At 42.3% G+C, this 26,441-nt stretch overlaps 1 protein-coding gene across 6 annotated transcripts in view; it reads right to left on the bottom strand.

The window, feature by feature from the left end:
• LOC117395566 (disintegrin and metalloproteinase domain-containing protein 15) overlaps nt 1-24,805 on the bottom strand; it is a 32,856-nt gene extending 8,051 nt beyond the window's left edge. For 3 of the 6 annotated variants that reach the window (XM_059006054.1, XM_059006057.1, XM_059006058.1), the window contains exons 1-21: nt 23,990-24,805; nt 22,281-22,381; nt 16,323-16,399; nt 14,767-14,845; nt 12,888-12,964; nt 11,974-12,157; nt 11,281-11,346; nt 10,930-11,001; nt 10,005-10,174; nt 9,283-9,367; nt 8,220-8,368; nt 7,443-7,620; nt 6,905-6,997; nt 6,294-6,489; nt 5,430-5,538; nt 5,047-5,242; nt 4,556-4,633; nt 3,128-3,239; nt 2,592-2,748; nt 1,858-1,929; nt 483-591 (exon numbers count right to left, since the gene is read on the bottom strand). In XM_059006054.1, coding sequence (XP_058862037.1) covers nt 483-591; nt 1,858-1,929; nt 2,592-2,748; nt 3,128-3,239; nt 4,556-4,633; nt 5,047-5,242; nt 5,430-5,538; nt 6,294-6,489; nt 6,905-6,997; nt 7,443-7,620; nt 8,220-8,368; nt 9,283-9,367; nt 10,005-10,174; nt 10,930-11,001; nt 11,281-11,346; nt 11,974-12,157; nt 12,888-12,964; nt 14,767-14,845; nt 16,323-16,399; nt 22,281-22,381; nt 23,990-24,263 — 2,634 coding nt within the window. In that variant the 5' untranslated portion in view covers nt 24,264-24,805. The remainder of the gene's footprint in view (nt 1-482; nt 592-1,857; nt 1,930-2,591; nt 2,749-3,127; nt 3,240-4,555; nt 4,634-5,046; nt 5,243-5,429; nt 5,539-6,293; nt 6,490-6,904; nt 6,998-7,442; nt 7,621-8,219; nt 8,369-9,282; nt 9,368-10,004; nt 10,175-10,929; nt 11,002-11,280; nt 11,347-11,973; nt 12,158-12,887; nt 12,965-14,766; nt 14,846-16,322; nt 16,400-22,280; nt 22,382-23,989) is intronic. The other 3 variants (XM_059006056.1, XM_059006059.1, XM_059006055.1) reach the window with 2 other exon arrangements.
• Nucleotides 24,806-26,441: the final 1,636 nt, after the last annotated feature.

Below are 26,441 nucleotides of genomic sequence, written 5' to 3'. Positions count from 1 at the left end.
ACCATGACCCCACTTCCGTCCATCTTTCAAAGACCTGAACCGAATCAGCATATCGACATTGCTAGTTCACTACTAGTACACACTTTCAACACAAACACATGACTATTTGTGTTCAGTTTGTAGTTTTGCTGGTAGTAAAATGCTGCTCTGCTGCTGTTTGGAATTGAATGGCATCGCGTGACTTGCGATTAGTCGACAAGCAGTGTCTGAGGCCAACTGTCACGTTTCCATTCCACTAGTCTACTGTACGGTTCTACCGCTAGTACAAGAGTTTCAAATGTAAGACTGATCCTGATCCTACTAAATATTTGCTTCATTCCTCTTCTTTAAGGAAACCGCATCTGCATATTTTACACGTGGTGCATGCATTATACAAGGGCTGCATGTTGCCCAGGGTACGTGTTATACTCCTGAGATTCCGGTATATTGTGATCTGTAGATTGCGCCCTGCATCGTACTCTCTGTAACTCCCTGATCATTACCTTGTTAGCTGGGGGTGCAAGGGGGATGTCTGCGTTCTGCATCCACTGGTATCGGAGTGGCTGCACTTGTTCTCCATTGTGACTGCTGCTGAGCTCTGCGTTAGGGGTCCTGAAACAACATTAACACACACAGACACCCTCAAACCAGGACTGTGGAGCAGGGGGGGAGGGCCCTTATACAAGTTTACCCATGGTTATACTATGCATTTACCACAGTTTACCATATTTAATCTGCTTTGCCACACCTGTCTGGGTTTCCAGTGCTTATCTATTCTTTAAGATGCTTTATTACACTTTGCTATGCTTTCACTATGGGAAACTTTTGTAAGGGTACAGGATTTAGAAAACTGAGACAGACTGGATGCAGACCATGTGAACTTTGCACACCCCTATTGTGTAAACAGGTAGGGAGAGTTAAACACCAGGCCAGCCAAGGTTACAAAGAAACAAGGAGACCCAAGAAAACCACGTGGAAGCTGAGAAAGGAAGGACTGACATTTTTTCTCTTTTCTTTACTGTTCCATGCTCTTCGGAGGATGTTTTCAATAATTCTGAATGGTTCTTTTTGTAGGGACTCGAACACTGTTTTTTATTGTCTGTGTCAAGATGCTTTAAGTTCAGGTGCATTTCAATTCTAGGTGCCTGCAATAGACAATGTAGGCTAGATCCTCTTTATATTATAGTAAGTGCCAGCACCATCTAGTGCCCAGCAGTGTACTGCCAACAATAAAAAGGAAACTTGCTCCCAAGTGACTAGATGATCTAGCCTGGGTTACATATATATATATGGTAGGCAACCAGAACTGAAGAGCAGCTCCTGAACTCAAAGCACCTTGACACAGACACAGAGACAGAGATAGTGAACAAGCAAGAACACACACTTATCAAACAGTAAAACCATTTTTACGAGTTTTTGCAATACGAAGCACTCAGAATGACTGTAAACATCATGAAAATGTAAGGGGACAGTAACAAAAAAAAGAAAAAAGAAAACAAAGTTTTTAGTGTAGTGACGTACTGCTGCTATCCCTGCAATTGTTTTCTTTTAAGAATAAATATTTCAAATCATGTATTTTATTTTTAACACCCTCATAGTACCACAGCAACCAAAACCATCACCTCTGCCAAGCCTGCAGCTCCAAGCTCATTCTCCCAGACCGGTGATACTCAACACCAAGGTTTCTGGGCCTATAGTTCCAAATGGATTCTGGTCCATATATTTTTATTTCTTTATTTATGTTTCTATTTTTAATCAATACTTTTTACATCCGGTTTTCAATTTGAAATGCCCACATCTAGTAAGAGTAAGAGTCCTGTGTTGAGTACCCCTGCCTGTGCGTTAGACCCCAGCAGTGAAGGGGTTAACTCAATTTACCGCCTCCCATTCTCTTCCGCCACATCCTCTGTGGCCACGCCCACAAACTGGACACGCATCTTGCTCGCTGCACTGCAACGTGGGTAAGAGGAAAGGGGGTTCAACGTCTTTGGTGGTGTAGTTAACTTGCGTTTTAATTTGGCATATAAATATTAAAAGTGATTGTAGCTAACAAAATAATTTCATAAATCAGACCGCTTGTTGCACTTCCATTAGCTACACAGGTCTCAAATGTGCAGTACTGAAAGCAAATAAGCAAACATGGATTTTCATTTTAAAACAAGCCATGATTTCAGTTACTGTTGCACTTCCTGCAGGGTGACATTATCCCCACCCCTTCATTGGCTTCTTTCCTGCCATCAACCAACCAGCTGCTTCCCCTATTGACTGACATGCTTTCATCCAGTAACATGACCCACAAGACACTGCTGTGGTGAAATGACCCAGGAAGTGCAAGTGTTACAGCTTTCCTGAGTGTAAGGCATGGACACTGAGAACTTTCTTTAAACCAGTATAGTATCTGAAATGAGAATACATTTTTGCTACAACATGCTTGAGTATCTAATAGCTAGGATTTATGGAATTATTTTGTTAACTGCAATCAGTAGCTTCTGTTACATTGTTTGGTATCTTACTGCACTACAGGGACTGGCTGCATTGTGCTTGTTAAGCTAGTAACATTTTTTCACTTTAATAAAATGTTTTTTTTTTGGTGTTGGAGGGCGCTGTGTTACCTGCTGCGCTGACGGGTACTCCACTTGTTGAAGGCGTTGCTCCCCAGGCAGCTCGGAAATCCTTTTAGCCTGTGAAAGAGCAGCCCCAGGCACAAGAGCGCCACCGGCAGGACAAAGAGGAAAATGACAAGCAGAGCGACCCGCACTGGGTTAAAGTCTGAGGAGAGAGGAGTGGTGACAGCACAGTCATTACCACACAGTCCTGAGCACTGACTGACTACAAAACATACAGTGATGTCAAGAAAGAACTGGGGTTGGACATTTAAAGAGTAAGTAGCGGGGTAACGAAAAATATAGCATTACACATCCCCACGTGTTACTACAACTGTTTAAATAACGTACATGTCATTTATTTTCATTGTTAACATCCTGTAATTTGGAAACATATCATTTGAAATTGTTGTGTCCCTAAACAAGACGGAAGTATTCTGTATTGCAGTGGCCAGCTCTCCCTTGTGTTTGCCTGTCTCTGCTGTCTATACGCTGCAGCGCTGTGTCAGACAGGGCAGCTGTGTAAATGACTCTGCTGCTCTTACCGCTGCTCTCCTGGGCAGGGCCGCTGTCCACGCTGCCTCCCGTCCCCGTGGCTCCACAGTCCGGAGGGGCCCAGCCTGCATCACAGTGGCAGTTCTTATTGCTGTTACAAACCTGCAAACACAATTACTGTTAAAACCACACAGCTGAAGCTAAAATAACTGGCGGCTATAAAGTCACGCGGATGTGATGACTGAAACAGAAAATGATACAAATGTTTGTAAACACCGACAATGCATTGTTGAGGTAGGAGATATTTCACAGCAATACGAAGAGCAGGGTGTTAAACACACTCCAGCCTTGCACCCTCTCTATTTATAACACAGGCAAGTAAGTACATCATTTAAATGATCTGGAGTTTGTATACATAGCTCCATTCTATGAGTAAAACTACCAATATGTGCTGTTATGTCTGAAAGCCGTAATAAAAAGCAAAAGTAGGACACACGAAATACTAAGGCAAGGGTGTGTGGCAATGTGCCCCGCCCCTGTGTGCATATTATGTGTTGTATGTTGCGTGCATGTGTTAATGTTGGTGTATAGATTGGTACATGGGATATAAACGGGTCTGTGTTTCATGTGTGATTTAAAAAGGTAGATTTGTATTTAGGCACGAGGAGGGCACAAATCACTTCACGTGCTGGTTAAATGTAATATGTGAGCACGGGGTTGCACAGAATTAATTCACGTGCTGGGATTCAAGTGAATAATTAATTAGTAATTGAATCCCAGCACAACAGTATATATAGATGCACGTTCTTTCACTCAGGGTTGGGTGTTCGAGAGTGGAGAACGGGTAAGAGAGAAGGAGAATGTAAAGTGAAGTAAAATAATAATCTATAAGTGTTTGTACTCACCGTGTTTGTTTGTCTCTCCGTGCACCGTTTGTTAAGTGTTTAGTACATTTTGTTTGTCTATTTATTTTGGCGCAAGTGCCGTGTCCTGTTTTGTGTTTAAAACCTTTTATTTTCTGTTCTGTTTAATTAAATTCTGAGCGAAAGCATTCGCTCAGCTTCACCAAACCACACCTCTCTGTCTGTTTATTTCCTGGCTCTGGTCTGACGCCACCCACTCCGGCCGTCTTTGTGACAGGGTGCCAATACTTTTGTCATGAACGAATACTTGAAATTAAATACATTTATTTGTTTTTTTGATAAAGATTATTTGTTGGTACCAGAAATTGTGTATTTTGCTTTTTGTTGTATTAAATATTGGTTAAAGTTTACTCAATGCTTGTCCTTAATCTGTTACCTTGAATTATACTATAATAAGAGTAGGAGACTGGCAATATTTTTGTCTGTGACTGTTTTTTATGTCATGAGATATCATTTCATTTCTTCAATAATATTTCTAAACAAAGGGAGTTCTGGACCGCAGGACTGGCGTGAGGTTCAAGCCCTGTTGAATTGTCTTGCGGGACCCTTTCTTACCCCGTTCCCACTGCACTTCTTCAGGCATTCGGACACTCCAAACACAGACACGTCCTGACACCTCCCGCCCATGCAGGCCTGCAACGCAGACACAGACACAAAGAAATGATTATACAATGCAATCAAAATAAAACAAACTGCAGCAGGAAGGGAAAAGGCAAGGCGAGCAACAGCATGACTCAAATCAACACAAAGAAATGTACTGAATTGTTTACAATAGTGTTTAAGAAAACTCAGCAGTTAGTATTATAATGTTATCTAAAACAAATGGGAACATTTTAAAAAAGAAAGTTGGTAGTTTACAGCTTGTTGGTCTTATCTGACAAGAAGCTTGATGTGTTAAGGCTGCACATGGCGGCCTTAATACTGAATATAGGAGTGGCCTTAATATTGACTTTACGTTACTGTCAACAGGAGCAAAATTGGTGAAAAAAGCAAGGTTTAACTGTAAAAAAATAAAATAAAAAAATAAAATAAAAAAAGCCCCCCACCTTGCCCACTCCACACGCGGTGCCTGGCATGACCATGGCAGGGTCGGTGACATCATCGCCCAGGTTGAAGTAGGTGCCTCTGCAGGTGAACTTTGACCTGTTGTAGGTGACGGTGGTGGCGAGGATCTCAGCATTGGAGCCCAGCAGGGGGCGATCTCTCCCTCCCTGGCACTGGATCTTACCACAGTGAGCATCTCTGCACAGACCACACGAGAACAACACACACAGTGAACTTTCACAGATAGAAATCCAGCCGGTACTACAGAACAATACAATATTTTTAGTTCAGCATACAAGCATTTTGGCTCTAGTTCCATCAGTGTTATTGAAGTGAAGGATACGTGCGTTTGGGCTGGCGCTCTCTGTACGGTGTGTGAACTCACTCTTTAGTGCAGGGGATGTAAGTGCCGTTTGGAAGCTGGCCGCAGTTCCCATACTTGTTTCCCTGCTTATTCACAGTGGTGAAACACACTGCTGGGGCCTGGGTGGAGTCTGACAGGAGAGACACAGAAAGAAAACTGTTCAAATCAACTGAGTTATAAAATGCAATAAAAATCAGTAGTATAATAAGAGCAAATTCAAATGAGAGAAAATAAAAAACTCAGTAAATAATTTTGTTTAAGAGTGATTAGGACTAAGAGCAGTTAAACTTAAAAATATTAAGTTAGTCTTCCATTTCTTTTCAGCAGAGCGCAGTTTGGTACGAGCCGAGTGGAGCACGAAGGAGAGCCAGGGCTGGGACGGGGAGGGGCGGGCAGGTCGAGAGGTGAGGGAGCAAAGGGATTCGAGGCAGGAGGTGAGGGAGGAGAGTAGGGAGAAGGATTCGATAGAGGGGAGGTGTGAGAGAATAGCAGAGGAGAAGATCGAGGAGGAGAGAGAACAGAGGTTTCGACAGAAGGTGACGGGGGTCAGTGGAGTAGGAAGGGATGGGTGCGACAGAGAGGAGATAAAGTAGTGATCAGAGATAGAGAGGAGTGACAGAGAGGGCGGGGGGGAAGCAGTCCCTGGTGAAAACAAGGTCCAGCTGATGGCCAGCTGTGTGAGCGGTGAGGGATGGGGAGAGAGAGAAGGTGAAGCAGTGAAGAAGGGAAGAAATCCAGCAGAGTGGTTAGGGTTGGAGAGGTGGATATTGAAGTCTCCTTAGAACAACACTTTGCCATGCTTTTATTATGGACAACTTTAATAAGGGTAACCACATTATCCTACTTCCTAACAGAAGTATAGTAAAACACACTGTTGGTACTTACTGGCCCCCCAGAGCACCTGGCACTGCACATCGTAGCTCATGCAGACCCCTCTGTAGCAGTATGCTGCCCCCTGTCTGCAGGAGTGACCATTCTGAATGAAGACGTTAGGCGGGCAGAAGGGGGAGTGGCCATTACAGTACTCCGGCAAATCACATTCACCCAGGGGGTCCCTGCACACTGCACCAGTAGGGCGGAGCTAGAGAGAGGACAGTGGAAAAGGGGAGAGGGGAGTGAATACACAATAGTGTCCATACATTATTCTTATGTTTCTGAACAGGTCTACACACTCTAACATTACATGAACTAACCACCCATTATTTTAATTATTTCACCCCATTATAGTCCCCAACTGAGAGTGTCCAATTACTCTCCCCCACTGCAGCAACTCCCCAGGAGAACTGAAGGTCAGTGGGGGTCCTCCGATCCCCAAGCCAGTCGTCGCTTTACACCCAGTAGCTCCACAGCGTATGTGAGTTACCGGCCCCTACAAGTATACAGGTTTGAACGAAGGGGGGGTGGGTGGGGTTACCTGTATCTTTACATGGCTGATCTTTGGCTCTTTCTGCACAAACACTCTGATCAGACAAGCAGATACAGTGAAGCTGATTTACCTTGCAGTTCTCACAGCAGATCCCGTCAGAGGAACACTGGGCCCCTGGAACCAGTTTGCAGGTGGTGGCGTTGCAGCAGGGGTCTTTACACTCCTGCGCACACAGGGAGAAAAAATAAAATACATAAAAAATACATAACAAATCATTTGACCACATTATGCAGTCAATATGCAGTTCATAACATACACAATGATGCACAGCGCATACAACATTATCTAATTACAGTACAAAATAATTCCAATAAATATATCCTAATATTTGTTGCCGTCACCCTCATAAAGTTTCCCATAGTAAAAGCATAGCAAAGTGTAATAAAACACACTGAAAGCATGAGCAAGTATTGTGAAGCCCAGCGAGATAGTAAATCATATAACAATATGCTATGTATAATTGCACAGTATAATCAAGGGGAAACAGCATCTCTCTGGGTTTCTCTCAATGCTTAGCTCTGCTTTCACATTTTGCTGTGTTTTTACTGTGGGAACCTTTTCTAAGGGACAACAGGGAGCTACTTATGCCTCCATATAGCGTGACGCACATCAGCCAGCCCGCAGTCGCACTGCTCCCCCTTCTCCACGTAGAGATTCCCGCAGCGCGGCTCCCCCAGCAGGCGGTCCGGCTTGGGCACGTTGAACAAGCACATCCCGCCCCCCTGGAGCAGACTGACAGACAGGTCCTGCGCACTGCAGCTCGAGAACAACTGGCCCGGCATGAACCTGGAGGAGGAGGGGACAGCCATCAGACACCCAGCTATACATGGGAAGCAGCATCTAAGGGCTGTGTCTTACCAGAGCAAATGGTCCCTTATAAAAAGGTACAGTTGCACGACAGATATGATTTATTATACTTCTCTGTGCTTTGCAGTGCATTCCCCTGCTTTGCCGTGCTTTCACAATGCTTTAATTGTGGTAATCTTTTATAACGGGGGTTGCAACATGGAAATGTGAAAATCCTGTATTGATATGTGCAGAGGTTAAAAACAATTGGCTGTGAAAATGTAATTCTCTACATTAGCAACTGGAAACACAGAATTTATTTTTTCCATCCCGTTTTCTCATCCAGTGGTAGGGACCACAGTGCATCCCCCTACTAATAGGACGTACCAAAACCGAAACAGGGGTTAAAAAAAATATATACTAACCACTCTTTTAACCAGCAGCAGTCTCCATTTTGTATTAACAACAAGAATAACCACTCCCCATATTCTCTGACTGGTAGGCTCCAGTTGTGGAATATTTTAAAGTAAATTGAGAAATACTAAATGAAACTAAATCAATTGAAAGCATGTTCATCATTGAGTTTGCTGACACCGTACCCGGTGGATGGCTCCATGATGCAGCCTCCCAGCCGCTTCTCCTTCCTGCACTGGCAGTGCCGGTCCACAGTGTCGTGGCTCATGCCCAGGTTGTGCCCGAGTTCATGGGCGACCGTGGAGGCCACGCCCAGGATACTCACTAAGTGGTCCTGGAATTACATCACAGACTCAGATGGGACGTCACTATGCTGTACGATTCATAATTCACACAACATTGTCAGAGCATTGCAAAACCCGGAGGGTACGTGGATGATGATATGCAAGGGGAAGTGTCTGTGACAGAAGACACTCTGTGACACACCGCTTGGCCACCAGAGGCTTGTTCAATAATGTCACCATTTAAATAGAATTGAAAACAATGTAAAAACAACAATATTGCGTGAATATGAATCCCCTGTATATTTATGTTTCTCTTCATCAGTGCAGCAAAGCATTGGATTCTCTATGTCTTTCCTCTGTCAACTAGGACAGCAGTGTGGAGTAGTGGTTAGGGCTCTGGACTCTTGACCGGAGGGTCGTGGGTTCAATCCCAGGTGGGCGGACACTGCTGCTGTACCCTTGAGCAAGGTACTTTACCTAGATTGCTCCAGTAAAAACCCAACTGTATAAATGGGTAATTGTATGTAAAAATAATGTGATATCTTGTAACAATTGTAAGTCGTCCTGGATAAGGGGTCTGCTAAGAAATAAATAAAAATAATAATATACAGGATACATGATGAACCTTCACAGCGTAATAGAGAGTGTGTTTTTTATCCTCATGAGTGAATAACCACAGCATACTCATGGAACATTCTGTTACTATAATAGTTATGGAAAACAAAGCCTGTTTAAACCTAAATTAAACAGAATTTGGAGAATTACTTTCCTTTGATCAATCTCCTTAGCGACAATTTGCAACAGTGTGATTCGCCTGGTCATTCTGTCACTGAATTTCAATGAATGCAAGATTCCAAAATGAGATAAGAAGAATAGGACTTAGGACAACTGAATATGAAAAATGCATTAGATGTTAGATAGCTTATCAGGGCATTGGTAAACCCATAAAGCTGGCTTTACTCACCACATTGATCCCCCCAGACCGGTCCACAGAGCACATTGAAGACTGAGATGCCATCCCGACTGTAGTGCCATCGAAAGAGCCGCCCCTGAACACACAAGCACACAGTTACACCCTGAATTCTCTGTGTGTGTGTTCTGTAGGATTATCTAGTGTTGATTCGGATTAGATCAGTATTATTATTATTATTATTATTATTATTATTATTATTATTATTATTATTATAATAATAATAATAATAATAATAATAATAAGCTTGAGGTTATAGTGGAGGCAGGTGTGTGTCAGTTGTGACTAAAATGCCCAGTTCTGAAAGAAACATGTTTAGTAAACATGGATTTATATTACAAAACATCTCGTACTACACTAGCTTAAAGAAATCTCTGTTTGCAAGCCATACTTTCAGACAGTGTTGCTTAGTCGTTTCTCCACCCATTCAATGGATACTTTCTTGTCATTAACCAAGCAGCTGCTACCCTTTGATTGACCTGCTTTCAGCCAGTAACCCAGAAGACACTGCTTGGGTGACCTAGGAAGTGCAAGTGTAACAGATTTCCTGGGAGTAAGAGAGCAGCTTTCTTTAACCAGATATAGAAAATAAATCTAGAACACATGTTTTTCTTTCAAAACTGCACATTTGAGACCATGTAGCAAATAGAAGATAGCAGATTTCTGGAAAATATTTTGTTAGCTACAATCTCTTTAAGTAGCTTTAAGCTGCTCACATGATGAGCTGGGCGTTGTCATGGTGTATGTGTGGTAAAAGCTCTCGACTCCTCCAGTCCAGGAAGCGGTTCAGTGTGTCAGTTGGGTTGCTGTCGATGAGGATGTGGTCTCTGTCGCTCCAGATCTCGATGCCCACCAGGGCCACTCGCACATTGAGCGGGCGATAGAACTGAGGACAGTGGGAAAGACAGTTACACAGGGTCAGTCACTCAGCGTAATGCGCTGTGTTTACAGTTACACAGGGTCAGTCACTCAGCGTAATGCGCTGTGTTTACAGTTACACAGGGTCAGTCACTCAGTGTAATGCGCTGTGTTTACAGTTACACAGGGTCAGTCACTCAGTGTAATGCGCTGTGTTTACAGTTACACAGGGTCAGTCACTCAGTGTAATGTGCTGTGTTTACCACCCCCTTGTGCTAACCAGGGTTTTACAATCTGCTTCTTTCCTCGAATTCCACGTCTCTTGGGTTGAAGATCATTTCATCTGGATTTTTAGGAATTCAAAACACTGAAATGCTGCTACCCTGTGCTGTAGGGCAGTCTTACTCCAATACCTGCTGTATGATGACCTACAGCTACTTCCTACACAGCTCAATAGTGCTGAATTTAGAAATACATTTGGAGTACATTGAAAAAGACGCTTGTCATTGACATTCAGTTTCTTTTAGTATTTCTAAAGACATATAATGACTGTGTAAAACATAAGAAAGTTTACAAGATGCGAAAACATGCAATGGTAGAATATATAGTAATACTCCAACAAACCCTTCAACTAGGAGTCATTACAATTTGTCACAATTCAGCACAGTTTCCAGTCTTAGCTCAGGCCCAAGACTGCATGCTGGCTGTTCAGGTCAGGATTGAAGTGTGCTCTGTAGCCACTAGTCAGTGTCTCTGTCCCCCCACTTCAAGCACGGCACTCACCCAGTCCACTTGATTGGCCAGGTCCAGCATTCTGCTTGTGATGGTCTTCCTGTTCATCTGATAGCTTTTAAACTGAGACAGGAAGGGAGGAACGTTAGCACTGGAGAAGTCACGTTGATCAGTTGCTAATTGTTTTTGTTAACAAAAAATCACTTTTGGTTTTCAAATTAAATGTTTATACAGTTATAGTAATTTCTACTTCTGTTTAAAAATGTTAAACAGTACACTGCATATTTAAAGCTTTGCAAAGCCACAAGCACTTACTGTGAATGCAAAGGGAAGGCTGCATTTACAAGAGAAGTGGAGTGTAAACGTGCCTGTTGAGTCATTGTAACTGGGTTTCAGTCTTACCTCCTTGTTGTCGACCACAAGCACCAGTTCAATGTATTTGACTTCTGTCAGGATGTCTCTTTTCCACTAAACAGCAAAGAGATCAAAAAGGAAAGAGTTCAAACATTAATATATATATGAGATATGATTTGAAACCTATGTCTGAACTTTGTCTAGATATTAGTTGAACTTCCCCATATATCTTTATAACCTTTATAAAAGCTTCCCAAAGCTTTTTTCCCCCATGGTTATACTATGCATTTACCAGTTTGCCATGTTTAATATGCTTAACCACACATCTTTACAGTGCATACCTATGCTTTACCATGCTTTCACTGTACTTTATTACACTGCTATGCTTTTTCTATGGAAACATTTTTTTAATTCTGTATGTTTTGCCATACCTCTGTGCTTTACAGTATACACCTTTGCTTTACCTTGCTTTCACTGTGCTTTACCACACTTGGCTATGGGAAACCTTTAATGAGGGATGTCTTCAAGAGCCATCATTCTCTACTGCACAGCCAGCAATTCCAAAAGGAAATTAGATTTACCGTAGCTCATCACTAAATGGCGCTGTTTCTGACCACTACAGACCATTTGGCTGATCTGTGTTACAAAAGTATATATACTGGATGGATAGATTCTCTTTAATGGCAAACTCTGACGCAGAGCTAGACGAGGTCCAAGCAGGCAGGTGTACCAACCCCCTACCCGGTGAGTCTTCTGCTCTGGCGCTGGGTTAGGAGGCACCGTGCTGGGGGGGTGAGTGACTGCACACGCGCCGCTGAAGGACACCTCTTCCTGGGTTCTGTAGATGATGTGGGTCCCTTCTCCTTCCTTGTCTTCCATCGGCTCCACCACGTAGCTCTGGTTAGCGCTCAGCACGACCACACCTCTGGAACACATAACATTAGCGCTGTGAGGATAAGAATGGCCTGACCAAGTTTCATCGGAACCGGATACGTGGTTCTCTGGATATGTGTATGGAAATGTGACATGCAGACGACAGGCATTAACCCTTTGCGGTCCTATGTCGGACCTGGTCAGACACTGCAATTTTCCCTTTCCAGTCCAATGTCGGACCCTGTCCGACATCATCAAAAAGACGTAAAAAACAGGTCTCTAGTCGTTTTTTCTTCGGAAAAAGCCGAGAAAACGATTCAATGGCCGAACAAGGGGTGGGGCAGTGCTGGAGATGCAGTACTGAGTATCCTGTTGATATGCAGTGCCTTTTAAACCTGTTTTACTGTGAAAAAAAATACTTTTAAACAGCGTGTCTAAAATAAATTGCGCGTGTGAAAATAAATTGGACCTCACGCTCCTGAGATGCTCTGAATAAATGGACCGCTAAGGGTTAACATGCATATCAGGATTCTGATACATACTAACATGTGTACTATGAGTTAATACACTGGGTGTAGGCACTTATAAAATACACTTCAGTATGGTGATAAGCATAGGTAAACATCACAGAAAGGTATAGTAAAAAACATGGCAAACTATGGTAAATGAATAGTATAAAGTATGGGGAGACTGTGATAAAAGTTTATAAGAGGAGGGTGACATTAACATGAGTGATATTAAGCAAGTATTACTGTATTCTATTCATTTTTTTCTGCGCTCACCTCATTCCATCGCAGGTGCTGACAGCCACACGGGATTCAGAGAAGCCTTGCACAGTGCCATGATAGTAACAGTGAGTCTGCAGAGACACAGAGAGAGACTCAGCTGACTAGTAGAAGCATAAACCACAGGTGTGTTTTATTAGAGCATTTTACAGCACTGGGGGGTTACCCTGGATTTCTTTAACCACTCATTGAAAATGTCAAAGTAATATTTCAAATTACTTTTTACAAATAAAACAAAAAGTCAGACAACGGAGGCATCGTAGTCGATTTGGTTATGAATCAATTTTCAAGAAAGAACTTTCTCCGAACAAATTAGAGATTGTTAAAAACCAGCCAGCCTCCTCTTTTACACCCTGGAAATATCAGCGAGCTGCCGGCCTCTGGAGGACAAAGGCCAGTCCTGCAGGTGTCCACCTGAGCTCACTGCGCACCTGGTTGGTAGGGTTCACTGAGCTCACTGTGCGCCTGGTCTGTAGGGTTCACTGAGCTCACTGTGCACCTGGCTGGTAGGGTTCACGAAGCTCACTGTGCACCTGGCTGGTAGGGTTCACGAAGCTCACTGTGCACCTGGCTGGTAGGGTTCACGGAGCTCACTGTGTGCCTGGCTGGTAGGGTTCACTGAGCTCACTGTGCACCTGGCCGGTAGGGTTCACTGAGCTCATTGTGCACCTGGCCGGTAGGGTTCACTGAGCTCACTGTGCACCTGGCCGGTAGGGTTCACTGAGCTCACTGTGCACCTGGCTGGTAGGGTTCACTGAGCTCACTGTGCACCTGGCTGGTAGGGTTCACTGAGCTCACTGTGCACCTGGCTGGTAGGGTTCACTGAGCTCACTGTGCGCCTGGCTGGTAGGGTTCACTGAGCTCACTGTGCGCCTGGCTGGTAGGGTTCACTGAGCTCACTGTGCGCCTGGCTGGTAGGGTTCATGGAGCTCACTGTGCGCCTGGCTGGTAGGGTTCACGGAGCTCACTGTGCCCCTGGCTGGTAGGGTTCACTGAGCTCACTGTGCACCTGGCTGGTAGGGTTCACTGAGCTCACTGTGCGCCTGGCTGGTAGGGTTCACTGAGCTCACTGTGCGCCTGGCTGGTAGGGTTCACTGAGCTCACTGTGCACCTGGCTGGTAGGGTTCACGGAGCTCACTGTGCGCCTGGCTGGTAGGGTTCACTGAGCTCACTGTGCACCTGGCTGGTAGAGTTCACTGAGCTCACTGTGCGCCTGGCTGGTAGGGTTCACTGAGCTCACTGTGTGCCTGGCTGGTAGGGTTCACTGAGCTCACTGTGCGCCTGGCTGGTAGGGTTCACGGAGCTCACTGTGCGCCTGGCTGGTAGGGTTCACTGAGCTCACTGTGCGCCTGGCTGGTAGGGTTCACGGAGCTCACTGTGCGCCTGGCAGGTAGGGTTCACTGAGCTCACTGAGCTCACTGTGTGCCTGGCTGGTAGGGTTCACTGAGCTCACTGTGCACCTGGTTGGTACGGTTCACTGAGCTCACTGTGTGCCTGGCTGGTAGGGTTCACTGAGCTCACTGTGTGCCTGGCTGGTAGGGTTTGCTGTAGCGTCCGAGCGATCCTTCCGGAATCCCCAGTGAAGACTGGCGACTTTGCACAGGCAGGACGCGAACCTGCGCTCCCCTGACTGTATGACTCACCCTACACATCACACGGTAGTGCCTTTACCAGGGGAGACCTTCGGGGATCCCCCCACAATGTACAACACTTTAAAAATATATAATTCAAAACTCTCTTTTTCAGTCATGTATGAAATACCAAAAAGAGTGCGCAACATACTGGTTTTGTGGTAATATTTATTCTTGTACAGTATATATACCAGCTGTCTCTATAATGTATTGTGCTGCGATTGGGGAGAGCACAGGGCACTCACCGCTTGCTGACTGTCCTCAGTTACCAGCGTGCCGTCAGGGAGGTAATAGAAGACAAAGGGGGCGCTGGGGAGCAGATTCCTGCAGAGAAGAGTGAGGGGTTCAACACAAACCACATTCACATGATCAAATTTGATGAATGCAATATAATTTGATTTAGAAAAAAACTTTATTAATAATAATAATAATAATAATAATAATAATTCCATCCATTTCTCAAAATTACACAACATAATAAAAAAAGACAACATTTTCGGGGCTCCGAGTGGTGCATCCAGTAAAAGCACTCGCGTAGAGTGCAGGATGCACCCTATAGTCTGGACGTTGCCGGTTCGAGTCCAGGCTATTCCTTTGTCATCCGAGGACAGGAGTTCCCAGGGGGCGGTGCACAATTGGCCGAGCACCGCCAGGTGGGAGGGAGGGTTAGGTCTGCGGGCTTGCCTGTAAGCTGCCCAGGGCTGCGTTGTCCTCCGACGCTGTAGCTCTGGGTGGCTGCATGGTGAGTCTGCAGTGTGTAAAAAAAGAGGGCGGCTAACGGCACACGCTTCAGAGGACAGCGTGTGTTCGTCTTTGCCGCTCCTGAGTCAGCGCAGGGGTGGTAGCGGTGAGCTGAGCTAAAAAAAAAAAAATTGGACACTACTAAATTAGGGAGAAAATAACAAAAAACTAAATGCAGACTACTACATTTTTGAAAAAAAAAAAAAGACAACATTCTCTTTGCTAACTGTGGCAGGGTGCCCCGCCCCTGTGCGTATTTTTGTGTTTTATGTTGTATGTGGTGTGTTATTTTTGGTGTGGATGTAGTGGTGCACTGAAAATACAAATATGCGAGTGTCTGTAAATTGTTCGGTATAAATTGGGCTATGTAGCACGAGTGATTTAAACTGTATATTTGTATTTAGGCACGGGGATTGCACAAACACTTCACGTGCAGATAAAACGTGTATTAGTATGTGGGCACGGGGAGTGCACAAATTAGTTCACGTTCTGGGATTCAAGTGAATGATTAATTAGCAATTGAATCCCAGCACAGCTGTATATATAGATGCACGGATCACTCACTCAGGGTTGGGTGTTCAGGGCAAAAGCACGAGAGACAGGAGAGTAAAATTAAAACTCAAAACTAAAAAGCAATTGCTACTCATGCTGACATAGCTCAGCACGACACTTGTTTGTTTAGTGTTCGTCCGCTGTTTGTTTGTTTGTCTATTTGTTTTGGCCAACGTGCCGTTTTGCTTTGTGGTTTAGGAAAGTGTTTGTGTTTTGTTCAGTCTTTTTATTTGTTTAATAATAAAAAACGCGCAGGCAGAGCATTCACATTCACTCTCAGTACTGTGTGTTCTTCCGCGTCTGATGTCACACCACAAAGCCACCCGTGTCACACTAACATACAACACTATCAATCTTACAATGAACCACACTGTACAGGTAGGTGTCAGATTATTTCACCTAAAATCAGAACCCTTACATACACTGCACAGTACACCTCCTCTATATACGCTGTGTAGGAAATGAAAGCCAGGCAGCTCTAACAGTGGAAGTGGAATTCAGTTCTTACTCATTTTTCTCCAAGTCTAGAATGAGCTGCTTCCCTTCAGCCTCCAGTCCACAACGCAGTCTCTGAGGGTGTCCATTCTGCAGATACAAGAACAAGGTTACATCCCTCATTGAAACTAGGGAGGCTGCTACTCCAATCCACCTCCTGCAGTTTGATCAAACTGAAAACACAGGCTTGCCCGTAGCAAGTTCCATGAAAATCGGATAAGCGACTCTCTAGATCCATATAAAAATATATTGTTGAATTGAATAGGATTCTTTTATTAATTTCAGACTTCATTTATGCATTGGTTTCCTTTGCATCTTTTTGACATTTGTTGGGTTTATGAAACCTTGAAAATGTAATTTGGCAATGGTATTGGTAAAAGAATATCCTTAGGACGTTTCATCAAAATTGAATAATTGTTTCTCTAGATATGTAAAACTTGACACACAGACAGCATCCATTTACTCCAGATTATGACAGAGGCAGCTACTGTACAATAGGATGAGTCAGCCATTGGAAGAATGGTAGCACATTATGCTAACTGTACCCTTCCTAATGATCTTCAATGGCACTGGTTCTCTACTGAAGGACAATGGAAGCACAGCTACACTGGGATGCTCTTGGTAGAATGGGACCCCAGTATGCCAACTATACCCTTCTCAAATGATCTTAAATGGCGATGCAGACAGACAGTGGCAATACAATGACACTGCAGTGATAGTGTGGTTTGTTCATTGTCTAATGCACTGGGAATCAGATTTATAAGGTAAAGCAGTGAAAGGATGGGAGTGCGATTGACAAGGCTAGCAGGGAAAGTTAGGAAGCAGCTCTGATGAAGTCACAGGAAGTCTCAGTTTAACTGTGAATGATTTCAAAGAGACGGAAAAACATGACAGGAAGTGACAGGAAATGGGGCTGGAGCAAGAGCCAAGACACTTAGTTCATCTTACTGAGATCTGAGCAGATTACAATCCACGAAGATGAAGAAGAAGAAGAAGAAGAAGACGACGACAACACTAACACTCAATTGGATAAGTGGTTATATGCAAAACTCTTAAAAGGATCCATTATAAACTCACTATTGCTGTTCCATATGAAGTCACGTTGATTCAGTAAATGCAGAAACATTTTAAAAATGTGGCCTTAATAGGGGGTGGACTTAGGACTGGAGGTACATAATGTATAAAAACAAATTAAGATCACAATGAAAAAAAGTTATTTAACCAATGTATTTAATTGGTTAACACTTTACTAAACAGTTTGACAATTTTTCTTTATTTTCTTTTGTGCTAAATTTTAGATTCTGGTCGTTTCAGTTTTTTTTTTCTAAACCACATGTTCAAATCCTCAGAGATACAGTCAGTAAACCTAAAAATGAATGGATGTATTAAATACCTGATGATAAATACTTCTTAAAGGCAATTCTGAGTACGAGTTTCTGCATAGCCCTGATTGCAACCTTAAGTTAGGGGGCTGCTAGGTTACAGCTCATTGTGTTACATGTTCCCATGTGTTGCTACAGCTGTTTTCATAAGGTGTGTTTATTGTTTTCATATTTTTAATTTTATTTATTTTTTTACATTTTGACCACTTTTTTAAACTTTTAAATTGCATTCCTGCCTCAAGGTGGCTTCCCATGTACCCGCTTGGACCTCACAGAACTACATTTCCCCATCATCCACTGGTAAATCCATCTCAGTTATATATGTGAGCAGGAGGATGATGGGAAATGTAGTTCTGAGCGGTCCATGCAGGTACATGGGAAGCCATATTGAGACAAGGAATGCAGTCAAAATGTTAAAAAAAAAAAATTAAAACAACACACACACCTTACGTAAACAGTTGCAGCAACACATGGGAACACGTAACACAATAAAAAGGTCCTTATGTACCCTTTAATTCTGAAATGGGACTGGCTTTGAAATGAACTTCAGACGGCTGTCAATAGGAACAAATCAGGACTGTAAAAAGTGCCCTTAATTGTGAGGTGGTCTTTATACGGAGCTGAATATGAAAATGAAATTTGAAACTCAAGTATCAGAGTTCTGAACATAGAGTCACCTTCCTAAATTCATGATCCTAAAACATTTGATGTCATTGTAAATGAAAAGCTACAAGCAGTCTATGGATGTTGCTTTATCCTGTACTACATATCAGTTCAGAACAAGTCTTGTCATGCCATTAAATAAATTATGAACTAAAAAAAAAAATCAAGCTGCCTCTCCTCCCTGTCTGGCTTCAATACATGACAGCCGGCGATGATGTAATGTTCTCCTGTGTGTGTGTGTGTGTGTGTGTGCGTGTGCGTGTGTCTCGGTGTGTGTGTGGCTTTGATTGGAGCTGTGATTTCACAACCTGGTGAATGCAGGGAGGGGTGGTGTGCATAGTATTGAATAGCTGTAATTCAAATTCTCTATTATGATTCACAGGAAAACCTTCCCTTTTCAGCTTGGCTGGCCTGTGACAGGGTGGGGCTCTCTCGCTCTCTCTCACTCTCTCTCGCTCTCTCTCACTCTCTCTCGCTCTCTCTCGCTCCCCTGTGGGTAGGCCAGGAGGAGGGTGACTTATTCAAAGAACTTCTTGAAAAGCGAGTTAGCTGGCCCGTACCTTTGAACCTTTGAGGTCACCAGCTGGAGGGGGAATTAAAGAGACAAACCTCCCGTAATTACAGAGACAATTTCACCCTCCAGGTGACCAAAGAAGTGCAACACTAACTAAAAGCATGGCTTGCAACAGATATTTCTTTAACCAAGTGTACTATCATATATAATGTTTACTATAACATGTGTTTCTTTCATTTGAGACCTATATAGTGAATATAAAAGCGCACAACCTTTTAAACCTAAAGATTTAAAACAGAACAATGGCAAAGTGCCTTTCAAGGGTGAAGTAAGAAGCCTGGCCGCAGCTTCCACATGCCTGGGAGGCTCGAGTGGGAAGATTAAAGCCTGATCTGTTCTCTAATCTGGCTCAGCATCAAGTTCATTTCCAGTCTTGACAACTCTGTGTGAGACGTGCTTGATTCCTAATCCAGTTTTTCAAAAGCAGCCAGATATCAACAGTGCAGTCCACACGTGCATAACCGGAGAGAAAACATCTGTTTTACTATCACAATAAAACTAAATTAAAGCTCCAATTGACGGCAATGTACAGCCACCTTAACATTAAGGCCACCCTTTCATTATAAAAGTTTCCTCATGGTAAAATTGTAATAAAGCATTGTGAAAGCATAATAAAGCACAGGTAAGCAGTGTAACGCCCACAGTAAACTATGTTAAATCCATGATATAAAGGGAAAATTATAAAATGCTATATTACTGTGCAAACGTACCATGGAAAACTTTGCTGTTTTCAAAGATAAAAAAAGATGTTTCGGGGAGACGTACAGAAAGCACAACTCGCTGCTGAATATGTTGCTAGCTGTCAGACATTTAAAAACACTGCATTTTATATATATATAACTAGTGCACTTAGAGAGGGGCCTCATGATCACAATCACTGCACCGCACCTGAAAGGTTAAAAGCATTTGTATAAAATCAAGATTTTATCGGATTACAGCCCAATGCAATCCAAAACATCTATAGGAGACTAAGAAAATATGATAAACTTTTGCTGAGGGTTGGTGCAAAATCAATGCGGTTATCGTGTTTACCATGTGTGGTAGACAAAACAGACTGATGGGTGAGAGAGACAGAGAGAGAGAGAGAGAGAGAGAGAGAGAGAGAGACAGCACCTCAATCCTGACCTGAACACCTACTGCCTGCCTGCTGTCCTGGACATCTCTCAAGCTGAGACAAGCGAGTGAGACAGAGTGCTGCGAGGTGCGGTGGGTCAGTGTCATCTGCACGCTGTGGAACGTCACTGAAACTCAGCTGACTTGTGACCTGTACAGCCAGATTGGAACCCAGGCCTCCAGAGATGAAAAGCGGGTGAGGAGACGGAATCCGCCTGCTGTCTGTCTGTCTGTCTGTCTGTCCCCTCAGATTTCTATTACATAATCAGCACGCCTCTATCACTTATATTTTCAAAAAATGCAACCCTGTTTTTATTTTCTTTAATATCTTTTAGGCCTGCCACCTTTAAACTGCTTAGTGTACTAATTTAGTTTCTAATTATTTTTATATATTTTTTTCAGTCAGATATTCAATTATGTACAACCGTACAGTAACAGATTAAGAACAATTATTAATAAATGAATTATTCAATATTAGATACATACAGCTACAATATTTACATTTTGTTTTTAAATATAACAGTACATACAAATCTTTATAGTAGAGTTGCACAGATATATGTACCTGCTTGCTGTATATCTGTATGCCTACAAGCACTTAAGGAAATACAACCCCCATAATGTACGTGATCAGACTTCATTTATGCTTTAACTGTCCTCTCACTGGTTTCTGGTCATTTTCAGGGGTTCTTATTGCAATACTGACATGCTGTGTTTTGTTTTTTAAGTGAGTTTTTTTCTGAGTTCATGAGCTAGGTCTTCGGGTCGAGTTGCCTGTCAGATATATGTGTAGCATAGGCTAGATCATCTTAATATATAAAGAAGAAAGTTGGTCTGTCTGTCTGTTCCTTTATGCATTCGGACCCCGCAGGAGCCAGTGCAACCAAACTCTGCACGGCCTCCTCTTTCATCCAGGGGAAGGTCGGGGGCTGTGTTTGGATCTACAGTTTTGACCCCCGGGGTACTTTATTTAGTAACCCTATTGCTGGATCACTACAGTAACCATGTATCGCAAATTAAAGAAACCCACAAAACCAAAAAATAAAAATAAAAAGAACAAAAATTTTAAAAAATTTAAAAATGGCAAAAACCAAAAAAAAAAATAAAGTTAAAAAAGGGAAAGGGGTCCGAGCGCATTGTGCAACACCCAAGATCGGCAACTTATAGGAAACCATAAGGCTACCGTTCCCCAGTTTGTTATGCAATTTCCCCGGGCAACACCGGGTACTTCAGCTAGTTCTTTATAGAATTAAGAGACAGCGCCATCTGGAGATCTAAGACTTTTTATCTAAAATGTTTTTTGTTTTGTTGGCAATACACTAGCTGTGCACTAGATGGGTCTGGTGCTTACAAATAGACAGACACTTTGGCAGGTAACTGGAACGGAAGAAATGACAGCAATCACCAATAAACGCCATTCAAAGCTACTCTAAGGAAGTTAGTTTTTTTCTGCGAAAACGATTCAAAGGATATTTATTTGGGCCTTCAGTTCAAAAAGCTATTGTCACTATTGCTTACATGCACACATTCCTAAGAGGGGAGGTCTATATTAACTTCCTTTTGGGGTTTCCCCGGTAACCCTTTACTGCTCAAAGTTGGCAAGCAACGTTTGCCATAGTGATCAATTCTGATTCCTCCTATAGGGCGGGATGGCTACTTCCTGTCAGAATCAGGGAGGAAAAGAGGAAATGGGCATGCGTTTTATTTTTTTAGGACTTCCTACATGGAAAGCAAGATCTTAAGAGCAGGGGAAGGCGGGGGCCGTATTGTGGGGACGGACACTTCCTTTCCAGGTGAGAACTGAAGTCATTTCCTGAAGAAAAATGGCAAGGCGGAATTTAATTAATAAAAAAGGAGGGGAAAAAGTATTTATAAGAAAATGACTTCATGTGTGAGGTCATGTTTTAGCTGTACTAGTAAGCATGAGCCCATTATTGTGTTAGGTAGTGGGTCTGAGTAGCCCAGTGAGGTTTTTGAGAACATCAGATTCTGAGGATATAGGGGGTGTCTGTCTGTACGTACATCTGTATGTCACACTTACATTTCTTAGATCTGGAGAACTGCTTATCCAATTATCATGAACCTTGGCATTCACATGATTTAGTCCCTTCCCCCTTCTTCTGCATGCACACAACACCTGCCTTGGCACCACTTCCTCAGTCACATGTGATTTAAATATCACAGACTGCGAATGTCAGAGCTGGAATGAGCCTGAAGGCTTTCTCCTTCTGTCTCTTACCTTTAAAAAGTCATTCAAACTGGACCTCTGGCCACGTACGATCACAAAGGGCTGTGTCCACTCATGCTGCTCTGGCCACGGCTGTCCCTTCAGTCCAGTATCTGCAGCTCACACAAGGAGAAAGTGTGCAGACTGAAAACTGAGCTTACAAAGGTAATAAAGCACAGCAAAATAATGGCAAGGCATAGGTAAGCATTACACAGCCCAGAGAGGTATGGTCAAGCATACTGGGCAGCAGTGTGGAGTAGTGGTTAGGGCTCTGGACTCTTGACTGGAGGGTTGTGGGTTCAATCCCCAGTGGGGGACACTGCTGTTGTACCCTTGAGCAAGGTACTTTACCTAGATTGCTCCAGTAAAAACCCAACTGTATAAATGGATAATTGTATGTGAAATAATGTGTAATGTGATATCTTGTAACAATTGTAAGTTGCTCTGGATAAGGGTGTCTGCTAAGAAATAAATAATAATAATATTAAAAAACAAACCATGGTAAACTATGATACAGTTTATAGTTTTCTGGCCTCTTTACACTGGCTCCCTGTGCAGTAAAGAATCAATTTTAAGATTTTGTGGTTAACTTACAAGGCCCTGAATGGATTAGCACCTAGTTATTTGCAGGAGTTACTGACCCCGTATCTTGCACTCTGCAAGATACGGGGTCAAATGCACTCTGAGAGCACAGGATGCGGGGCTGCTGGTTATTCCTAGGGTCAACAGAAGCAACACGGGAGGAGGCAGGGCTTTTTCTTGTAGCGCTCCTAAATTATGGAATGCTCTGCCTTCATTGTCAGGGAAGCTGGGACCGTTACAGTTTCCAAGTCAAGACTAAAAACGCACTTTTATAAAATGGCTTTCTTATCTTAGTGGGTTTTAATGTAACTTTAAAATTGCTGCTTTTTTATTATGTGTATACTGTTATTTAAATCTGTTATTTAAATGGTCTGATCGTGGCAGTTGTATGTGTGGCATGTTATACAAATGTATTGTGGTTTGTTCTTTTTTCTGCTATGTACTGTACTGTGCTTTGCAATACTTTTGTATAAAAAGCGCTATATAAACACAATAAATAAATAAATAAATAAATAAATAAATAAATAAGTGCATAGTATAACTATGATAACTATGGGAAAACTGCCAGATTTACTATGGGAAACTTTTATAATGGTACACTAAAATAAGTAAATAAAAAGGAGTGTTTTAAATTAAGGAGTGCTACCTAACAAACCCATGTTGACAGTTATAGGTGTGTATCTTGTAAGGTGTTACCAGTTTCATAGTCTGTCATTCCTTAATATTGTTTTAAAGGAAAACGAAAGGAAGAAAAAGCGCTGGGCTGCAGTGTAGAAGGCAGTGGGTTTGAATAGCTCAGTGGTTTTTAATTAATATAGTAGGGCACACTAACCCCGTACAAAGACAATTAAGCTATAGGAGGCTGTGTGGTCCAGGGGTTAAAGAAACGGGCTTATAACCAGGAGGTCCCCGGTTCAAATCCCCCCTCAGCCACTGATTCATTGTGTGACCCTGAGCAAGTCACTTAACCTCCTTGTGCTCCGTCTTTCGGGTGAGACGTAATTGTAAGTGACTCTGCAGCTGATGCATAGTTCACACACCCTAGTCTCTGCAAGTCGCCTTGGATAAAGGCGTCTGCTAAATAAAGTAGAATATAAGTAGAAAATGACCCACAACAATACAGATTTAAGAATATATACCTGCGTCGTCCAGCGGCAGTCCAGAATCCCTGTCAAAATTCAATACAAGGCTTTTGTGCTTCCCCGTGTTAGGGTTAGTATGAGGAGCAGCGGGGTCTGATAATTTAATTTCAGTAAGTTTTTGGTTGCGTTTTAGAGGCGACGGCTCTCCTGTGTGCCGTTTGCCCTGTAATTCATTTTGTATCGGTAATGTTTGAGGCGCGCAGTCTGTCACAGCGCTCTCCAGCAAGGCAAGGGCAAACGCGCAGCATGCGACGAAGCGGACCCGGTACATCTTCAGCGTAAAAATCACATTCCAAAACAACGACACAAAACTGTATTCCCGTCGAAATTAAAAAAAAAAAACCTTAATTAAAATTAATAATAAGAACACGAAGTGGTTCCAAAAATAGATTTTAAAAAGCAGCGGATGACAAAAGTGAATTTACAAAACAATATATCTGCGGTACAAAAAAAACGCGCAGTGTCTTTTTAAAATGTAGAAACGTATTTACTGCGTTGTACACAAAACACGAGACAGGTGCTGTGTCGCTCACTGTCAATTCAGCGTCTTTCTTTCAAGACAGTCACACAATGATTAAAAACAAGGAAAAGTAATGAGATTCCGTGCATGAGGTGCGATTCGTTTTTCTTATTTCATTTGTGTTTTTAATTTCCTTTGCGTGATCTTGAGTATTTCTACCCGCTTGGCTGCTCTACTCGCTTTACAGCCTGCGGTGTTGCAATCCGGGATCAGCACTCGCTGTGTGATCTCAGCCTGTCGCTCGCTGCATTTATAGGAAGCTGCTTGGATGAAGACAGGCTTTGGTGTGATGCAATGGTGTAATTCCTGCATTGAAAGCCGTGTATAAGGAGGGACTTCCTTCTAAGTGTTAACTCTTAATTGCCTGGGGGTGTTGTGTTTTTCATAGTGTAGTTATTAATTGCAGTGCAGTAGAGAGCGCTACCAACAATCCCTGAAAATGAGTGACTCTCATGTGCACAGCCGATATTGTTGGAGACGTTACGTAAAAAGTAATCCGTTTTTTTAACAAAATTGTAACTAGTTACAGTAACATTTTACTTAAAAAAAAAAAGTTACTCGTTACATTTCCAAACAGGCCGGCCTAAGTCTGTGTGGGGCTCTAGACGGGGGCCCTATGCGGTAACACCCCCCCCCCCCCCCCCCCCCCCCCGCTCCTCATAAAAACACCCCCACACATTATGTCAATAAAACGGTACGCTACTTTCACCTTCAGTAATCAAGTAGGCAAGCCCTACTGCATGTGTGCTGTCGCTTAAGTGAAATAAAAACTGTTTGCAAACGTTATCCTTTTTATATAAATCTAAAATTATATTTGACCGATCTACTTTACGAATCCACGTGTACTGTTTCACATTTGCAGCTGCAGTTTTGAGTGCTCTTTAATTTTTGCTGTGTAAATTACACTAAAACATCATGACGTTTTGTTCTGAATATCCTAGCCAAGGAGCAGCTGTATTTTATACCACGCTGCATTTACGAGTGTACTTCCAAACATTTAATCTGTCGCTGATACCTATCATTTCACATTGTTTGCATGACCTTATTGAAAATACAGTTAATCTGACTTAAATGTTAATGGAAAGTAACAAGGAATAATTTAACATAATTCGAATATGCAATTGCATATCTATTAAATATTAATTTAACATGAAATTAATATGCAATTGCATATCTATTAAATATTAATTTAACGTAAATTTAATATGCAATTGCACACCTATTTAATATTAATGTAACGTAAATTGAATATGCAATTGCATATCTATTAAATATTAATTTAACGTGAATTTAATATGCAATTGCATATCTATTAAATATTAATTTAACATAAATGTAATATGCAATTGCATATCTATTAAATATTAATTTAACGTGAATTTAATATGCAATTGCATACCTATTTAATATTAATATAACATAATTTGAATATGCAATTGCATATCTATTTAATATGAATTTAACATAAATTTAATATGCAATTGCATATCTATTTAATATGAATTTAACATACATTTAATATGCAATTGCATATCTATTTAATATGAATTTAACATACATTTAATATGCAATTGCATACCTATTTAATATGAATTTATGCCACGCAATATAAAGCGATACCTAAATTTCTTATGATCGAGTACACTCACATAATGAAATACGTCCACTTTGTCAGTTAGAAGGTGGAAATGTGGTAACTTTACATCGGTAAGCAGAAATCAGTATTTTGGAGATGATTATTGTGTCTGAATCGGATTCATTTGCTTCCCGAAGCAGATTTTTATTTGGCGGTTTGTCTAGATGCGGCAGCAGAGCTCCTTGTTGCCGCTTGACTTGAATTTCTTTATATTTTTGATTTTCCTTTTACAATGGTGGACTCGTACATACGAGGGGCCAACATAATACTCTCGAGACTGTTTCGACTCTGAA

The sequence above is a fragment of the Acipenser ruthenus genome, chromosome 32, assembly GCF_902713425.1.
Source record: "Acipenser ruthenus chromosome 32, fAciRut3.2 maternal haplotype, whole genome shotgun sequence".
NCBI classification, from domain to species: Eukaryota; Metazoa; Chordata; class Actinopteri; order Acipenseriformes; family Acipenseridae; genus Acipenser; species Acipenser ruthenus.
This window is presented reverse-complemented; position numbering and strand designations above follow the sequence as displayed.